The following is a 7,954-nucleotide window of genomic DNA, read 5'->3' as shown; positions in this document are numbered from 1 at the left end:
TTCTGGTTTGTTAGTTTACCAATACACTCACCATGTTTGAGTTATTTTTGCCAATTCAATCTTGTCATATTCTGGATTTGTGAAATCTAATATAACTATCTAATCTAATATATTCTAATCTAATCTAATTTAATCTAACTACTATATTCTAATTTAATCTAATCTATTCTAATCTTCTAACTATACTTATACTTACTTACTATATATAAAGGCAAAATGATGGGTTAAGTTGTTCCACCTTTGCCGTTATTTCCGCCTGTGTCTCACTGCCATAATTCCAATTGTATTCCACATGTAAGGGCATTTGTGTCATTTGCCGTTATTTCCGCTTGTGTGAGAAATTATTTGAGGGTAAAATCGTAATCTACATACGAAAAGTACCGACACAGGTACTTGTCTATGACAATTACGGCAAAAAACTACCAAGAAGAGGTAAACAAATATGACAATGACGAAAGAACTACTTTATATTACGCATGCAGGACACTTGCAAAATATTGATGGATTCCGAGCACCTTAAGAGGAACGACAATTATGGAAACCCCTATCAATTGGAGGGCTAGGATCAACCTATGGAAATGATTTTACGGGCACAACCGATTAATGTTGTGTTCCATCACATGGACGGTTTAGAGCAACCTATAACCCTCTATATATCAGAGGGTTCGGATCAACCTATGAAAATTATTTTTGGGGCACAACCTATGTAGGAAGTGGCCCATCCAAAAGAAATTTCTTTTCTTTTTATCTGGGATTTACACGTCAGCATTACTCAGCGTATGTGCCATACCGTACATTTTAATAGAGTGAAGAGTGCGATCATCAAAATACGGTGAGTAGTGCCATTATAAAATATGGTAGTGAGGATATTAGCACTATATATAATTTCAAACCGTTGTTGTTACTTGGATGTTCCCACGCAGGTCGGGTTCAACCCGTACCCGACGGGTTCAACAAAAATAGGCTGTACCATGAAAATATTATTCTTCATAGGATGATCCTAACCTTCTGATCGGTAGGTGTTTCTATATAGTGTAGTTTATCTACATGTTAGAGGCTTAGAATCATCCTATGGGGATTGTTTTATAGGCACTGCCTTTACATTGGGGCACAACAAGTGAATGATTTGGATCTTCAAACAAGGTGGGCCAAGTGCTGTTAAAAAAATATGCACAACTACTGCGAGCACCATAAAGAGTGGAGCACATCCATCATATCGTACAGACAAGAGATATTATATGGCATCCAGGAGTAGGTGAACATATGTTTTTTTTTGTAAATCACACTATAACGTACCTTGTTTGAAGATCCAAACCACTCATTTGTTTGGCCTCAATGTAAAAAAAAAACTGTGCCTAAAAAATCATCTCTATTCGATGATCCTAACCATTCGATATGTCAATGGACGAGGCCATAAATAAATCTATATGTATCGAAGAGTTAGGATAATCCTATGGACATAATTTTCATGACAACGCCTATTTACATTGGGGCCCAACAAATTAACGGTTTGGATAATCCTATGGTGCGGGCCGTATCGTAGTTGAATAAAGTGACGAGAGTGATCATCAAAATATAGTAGACTTAAAAACTTATTATTGGTGACTCGCTATTGGTTCTCAAAATCCAAAACAACCCGGCTTGAGTTGAGGTAGTCAACAATTGGTACCATATCAAATTGGGTCAGCCCAACCCAATCCAACCCGAATTGGGTCGGGTTGACACCCAAGTTGCACCCCTAACGATGACGAAAAACAACTTTTCCTTATTCACTATGTGCGGGTTAAATTACAGAAATGTTGATATTACGAATGCAGGACACCTGTAAAAATATTGACGAATTCTAGGCACCTTAAGAGGAACAACAATCATGGAAACCTCTATAGATTAGAGGGCTAGGATCAGACTATGGAAATGATTTTACGGGCACAACTTATTGATGTTGTGTTCCATCACATGGATGGTTTAGATCAACCTATGATGTGGTCTGTACGATTTTAAATGGATAGCACGTGCATCACACGTGCATTTTTACTAGTTAACTCTAATGCGGTGATTATATTTTAAAGGGAATTGCTAGGGTCCATCACAAAAGGCACTTTGCGGCCGGTCTATCGTATGTCAGACCAGCCAACCTGTCTCCATTCACGAGTTGGCCGGTCTGACATGCAATAGACCAGCCACGAAATGCCATTTGCGATGGACCCTAGCAATTCCCTATTTTCAATTGTCAAATTAGAAAACTGCTTTTGCAAATAAGGCGAGGTGGGAATCTTCTTTTGCAAAAACCCCTTATCAGGGGTAAAATAGGCACTTCCCTTAGAAAGGCGACATGTGTCACCTCCATGATTGGTGACCAGATTTGTCTCCTAATGATAGAAATCCAAAAGGATTCTCCACATCTCCGGAATACCAACTTCTACAAGAAGGAAAGAGCCTCCAAGGGAAAGTCCTTCTGATGGGTGGTAACTTTCTTCTAAAGTCAATGACCCAAGATATAAACCAATTCCCATGACGAAACTTGGTAATTATTGTCATGGAAATCGTCAAATAAGGAAAGACTCCTACTAAGGCACGTCCATGTAAAATTAAATTTAGGGGTGCAACTCGGGTCGGGTTCAACCCGAACCCAAATTTGGGTTGGGTCGGGTTAAGCTTTTTTTAAAATCGGGTCGGGTTGGGTTGGGAAAAACCAACCCGAATTGGAAATCGGGCTGGGTCGGGTTGGGGTGTTGGGCAACCCGACCCGACCCGAAACCCGACAAGTATTCCCATATGTATAAAATTTTAAAAGTTAAAACGGCAAACGAGTGAATACTCGAATTTGAAATTTCCGGATTTTCTTCCATCTTTCCCGTAACTATTTTCTAGTTTCTATCTTTCCCATATGTTACTATTTTACTATTTTTTAATTACCTCAAAATAAAACATATATGTATAAGAGGTTAAAAAACCCTAACCCTAAGAACCAAAAACAGAAACGTAAGCTCTCTCTCTCTCTCTCTCTCTCTGTTTTAACTTGTTACTCCTCCATCTACGCTGCCGATGCTCTCCGCCTCTCCCCTCCTTGCAGAGTTCTCTCTCTCTCTCTCTCTCTCTCTCTCTCTCTCTCTCTTTCTCGTTTTTTTTTCTGGTTTATTCCCCTCCTCTTGTCTGCAAATGGGAGAGAAAATCAAAACCCTCTTTAGATCTAGGAAGAGTGAGAGAGATTGATGGAAATCAAAGTGGGTTTTGAAGTGGGTTTGGTATCCAGGAGAGAATGATGCTAATGTTAAAAATGGGGGCTGCTATGGGGAAATGGGTGGATGAAGAAGAAAAAAACCCCTCCCTTTGAAACCCTCATGAGCCTCTTATTAGGGGAAATGATATATTCAACCCCCGCCCCGCCCACACCCCACCCCACACCCCACCCCACCCCCCACCCCCGCCACCCCCCCCACCCCGCGCCCAAACACACACACACACCTACCTTGGACAGCCTCCCTTTGTAGTGGATTTACAACTGCTCTTTTAACCCATATGGGTGGTCTGGATAAGGGGAAGGAGCAAGGCAAATGCTCTTTTTCTATGTGATGATTTTAGTACACTATACTTTGATAATTGCACCAATTCATTTGTCTTTTCCTCGATTTATCTTCAATAACTTTGATAATTACAAAGAGTTTTTATACGGTGGATGCCTGTATAGGAATGTGAGCCAAAAAAAAAAAAAAAAAAGTGGGGCCCACAAAAAAAAATGTGCATGATGGGCGGGTCAACCCGACCCAACCCAACCCGAATTGGAAATCGGGTTGGGTCGGGTTGGGAGGCGCATGCGTACTGCCTCCCGTTTTTTATTGTCTCAATTCAATCATATTACCCAATCTCAAAAATAGTTGTCTTATCTACGTTTTTGTTTTTTCCATCTGAAAATGCTGGTGATCGTCTTGATTTTCTTCTTTCTCGCTGCAACCCTCGCGCTGTTCGTGAAATTCGCAACAGCAGATGGTAATATTTTACCCTAATTTCGCCCTATTTCCTCTTTATTTTCATTTTCCCTCTTAATTTTGTCTTCATTTTCTAGCTTTTCTAAAGTACTGATTTGAAAGTTTCTTTCATAAAAAAGAATCCCTTCTGTGTATATAAAAGGAAATTAGAACTTTTCTGATAGATTTTTGGGGAATTTCAGGAGATTTTACGTTGCTTTCGAGAGGACATGCGAAGAGGGAAGAAATCGAAGATAAGGTGAGCTGTTTGATTTTTTTTCCTTTTTTCTCTTTGTGGTTTTTTATTTGTTTTATTGTTATTCTGATTAGCTTTAGAAATTTGGGCCATACTTAGGTTGTTTGGATTACTGGCGCCAGCCGTGGAATTGGTAAGCAAATTGAAATTTTTACTATAAATTAATGAAATTATTGCTGTTAGACTAAAAATTATGCTTACAATGGTCATTGAATGTGTGAATTTCCCGACTGTTTAGTTTATTATAATTTAATTTTAATGTTATGCAAATGACTTTAAAATAAAATCTATTCAATTTTTAGCCACCCACAACACATGGTTTTAAATTTCGACCTAAATCCGAAATTTCGGGTCGATTTCAGTCAAAACCGAAATCGAAATTACACATACCCAAAAATTGTGTATTAAATAAAATATTATTTTAAATTGTTTTGTTGGATTTTGGCCGAAATTTCGGTTTCGGTTTCGGTGAGGACCGAAACGCATTCCAAAACCGAAATTTGAAACCATCCCCACAAATGCATCGAATTGCAAGTTAAGTATTTTATTCTATTTTGATAGATTGCTTGATCGAACATAAGGTCTTTAAAATCAGAAATGTGCTTAGAAAAGTGGGATTCAACGGCAAATGTTTGGCAAATTAGGAGGGTAGAGAGAGACAGAGGAGGGGGGGGGGGGGGGGGGGGGGGTGGGGACGCAGTAAACCTTGAAAAGAAAAGTACATGTACATGCATTGGGTTAGGCTGGATTTTGTTCGAAGTCAAAGTATGGCTTCTTGTTATTTAAAATTTTCGTAGTGTTATCTACTTTGATTTTCTGTGTTCACATGTTTTATCATCTGTGACAGGATCCGTGAGCTTCGATCTATTAAATTTAGAAGTTAAAAATCAGTAGAAAGTAGACTTATTTGGTGGAGGACTCTGCATTATTATCCTGCTTCTTGTATTTCTTTTTGTTCTCAATTATGGCAGCGTCTCTTCATGTACACACTCCCACATATACATATTTACATAACACTCATATATGTATGCATGCGTCTATTTTGATTGACATGTTGGATTGGATTTTGGTCTCAATGAAGTGCTCTCCAACTTCTGATTGGTTGGTAACGGGCCTTGTCATTTGAGGATTTGATAGCAGTAAAATTCCGTATGTTTATCTTTGGTTGGCTGTAAGAGTATTCTTAATGTTTTTTTTTTTATGGGTTGCATCCTTAATGCTGGATCGACTAATTTTAACCGTATCCTTAATGTTGGATCGACTAATTCTAACTGTGATAGTGCTGGAAAATGGTTTGAAACATACTTTTGCCTGCATATGAGGTGTGATTATAGGCAGAGTTTCAATTTATTATAGACGTTGTTGCAATCCCATCTACCTGTTAACCTGACATAGATTTCCAATGTGATATTTCTTTTTATACCCAGGTGAGGTTCTTGCAAAACAATTTGCGAATTTAGGAGCAAAGCTGATCATTTCTGCTCGTAATGAAGCTGAATTGGAGCGAGTCAAGAAAGAACTTGTTGGTATACAACTACTGTGAGAAATTTTTATTCGCTGAAACTTAAGAAACCTTGAGCTAATGTTTACACGAAAGTAATTTTTTTTCTAATTTTTTCTCTGATATTTTGCTGTTTGATCACAGGTAAGCATGCACCCGGGGAAGTAAAAGTTTTGCCTATGGATTTGGCTTCTGGTGAAGATTCTCTAAGCAAAGTTGTGCAGCAAGCAGTGTCTTCTTTTCCTGGTGCAGGAATTGATTATATGGTCCACAATGCAGCCTATGAACGCCCTGTAAGTGATCATTTTTCGTTTCAACTTTTTCAAATTAGCTCATGGAAGGTTATTTCATATATTTTCACACTAGTATTGTTGGATCATTTTAACTTTAATGTGCTCTACGTTGACATATACACAGTATACTATATGACTCCCTCCTTTTTTTAAACAGTTGTCATGTCGTACATACGTCAGACACATTTAGAAAATTATTAACACAGCTAGAAGAGGCGAAAAACTTAATTTATCTTGTTCTAACTTCTTTGGAAAATGATACCTGCAATCCCTTGTTTTGATAATGGCACTCCTTGTTTTATTAAACACTTTTTTGATTAGATGTTGATAGATTTTGGGGAATGATGTCGGGTTTTAACAATTATCTAGAAAATTTGTCAATTGAAGAGAAGAGCACCATTACAAAAACAAGGGAAGCATATGTCATTTCTCATTTTTTGGTATTACGATTTTTCTTCTCAGTGCTTTTGGTGATTCTTTTGTCTGATTAAAGTTGTATCTTGAAATCATAAAGAGCATTCAAGTAATGTTAATGCTGAAGATAGAGTCCAACTATGCAGACAGTCACCTTAGGCTTAGGATCAATTCTAACGATCAACATCGGGTCCCACAAGGGGACATGTGTGTCTTATCAGGACTGTTGATCTGGTGTGGACCGTCCTGAGGCGGCCCACTGATCCTGGTCACATGCCAAACAGACATCCCATTCTTGGGATTAAGACCTACAAACATCAACCTTTAACTTCTCTTGACGGAACTATAACGAGGCCTAATAGATCAAGGTGGGTCCAACCTCAATGGGCCATACTTGTTTTGTTGGTAGGGTCAACATACATGATCATGTCCTTGTGGCACACATGAGCTCTAAAGTGATCATTTAAATGGTAAAAGAATGAATTAATAAGGAGAACCGAGAAGGTCCTCAAGGATACAAGCATAAAGAAAGAAATACAAGACATACTGAGAATTCAGGGGGAAGGAAATCAAACCATTCCAACCCCACCCTAAACACACCATCCCTAGCTAGAGAGCCTGCCTCAGAATTAGCAAATCTCCTTACATGCTTAAATACAATAGAGGATCCAGTAGTTAAGTCAGCAATTTCCTCAAAGAAAGAGGAAAATCTCCAAGGGGAGCCGCAGAACCCGAGAGCCACCGCACCACATTTTTAGAATCACCCTCTACAATTGTTTTGTTATAGAGAGCCTTGTCAATTTTAATAAGTCCTTGATACACCGCTTTAATCTTCGCCTCAGTTGCATCCCCAACTCCAATGGGGCCAGAAAAGGACCATAAAGCCGACCCAAAAGAGTCTCTACATAGACCTCCAATACCTACCGGCCCCGGGTTGCCCAAACTCGACCCGTCAAAATTGAACTTGAGACAATCCACCGAAGGAGGCTCCCAATGTTCAATGATTCGAGATCTAGCTTCACTTTCATTACACACTATTTGCCACCCCTCCCATAAATCAAAGGCCGAGACAAATTGAAACAATGAAAGGCTCTTCGCCCAAGCAATAGAAAGAGCAATTACTTTGATATATAGCCAATATGGAGATTTGGTCACCCCATTAAAGACTCTAGAATTTATCTCATTCCAAATAACCTACCACGAGGCAAGAAGACAAATATTCCATAACACCTTCCCTTTTTTCTTCCAAGGGACAAACACCCAATATGCCATCAATTCAGGGATCGACCGAGGAAAAATCCAACAAATGCCAAACTGTCCTAGAATGCGGCTCCACACCTCCCTAGTGACCTTACAATGGATAAATAGATGGTTAATAGATTCACCATCTTCCAAACATAAGGGGCAATGATCCACGAGAGACATGCCTCGTTTCCAAAGAAAATCAATCGTTTGAATCCGGCCATGAATCACCGCCCACCCAAAGAAACTAACTCTAGGAGGACAATGAAATTAACATACCTTG

At 39.0% G+C, this 7,954-nt stretch overlaps 1 protein-coding gene across 2 annotated transcripts in view; it reads left to right on the top strand.

The window, feature by feature from the left end:
• Nucleotides 1-3,831: 3,831 nt before the first annotated feature.
• Nucleotides 3,832-7,954, top strand: part of LOC143859947 (uncharacterized) — a 30,764-nt gene continuing 26,641 nt past the window's right edge. Inside the window, exons 1-5 of one of the 2 annotated variants that reach the window (XR_013239521.1) lie at nucleotides 3,832-3,987; nucleotides 4,169-4,224; nucleotides 4,321-4,354; nucleotides 5,649-5,747; nucleotides 5,867-6,015. Coding sequence is in view for 1 of the 2 variants with exons in the window: in XM_077370419.1 (XP_077226534.1) it covers nucleotides 3,912-3,987; nucleotides 4,169-4,224; nucleotides 4,321-4,354; nucleotides 5,649-5,747; nucleotides 5,867-6,015 (414 nt within the window). In the remaining variant the exon portion in view is untranslated. The remainder of the gene's footprint in view (nucleotides 3,988-4,168; nucleotides 4,225-4,320; nucleotides 4,355-5,648; nucleotides 5,748-5,866; nucleotides 6,016-7,954) is intronic. The other variant, XM_077370419.1, reaches the window with a different exon arrangement.

This window comes from Tasmannia lanceolata, unplaced genomic scaffold (assembly GCF_043159265.1).
Source record: "Tasmannia lanceolata isolate RefF3 unplaced genomic scaffold, GAP_Taslan_0.1 ptg000037l, whole genome shotgun sequence".
NCBI classification, from domain to species: domain Eukaryota; kingdom Viridiplantae; phylum Streptophyta; class Magnoliopsida; order Canellales; family Winteraceae; genus Tasmannia; species Tasmannia lanceolata.
Note: the sequence above shows the minus strand (reverse complement) of the source record. Positions and strands in the feature narration are given on the sequence as shown.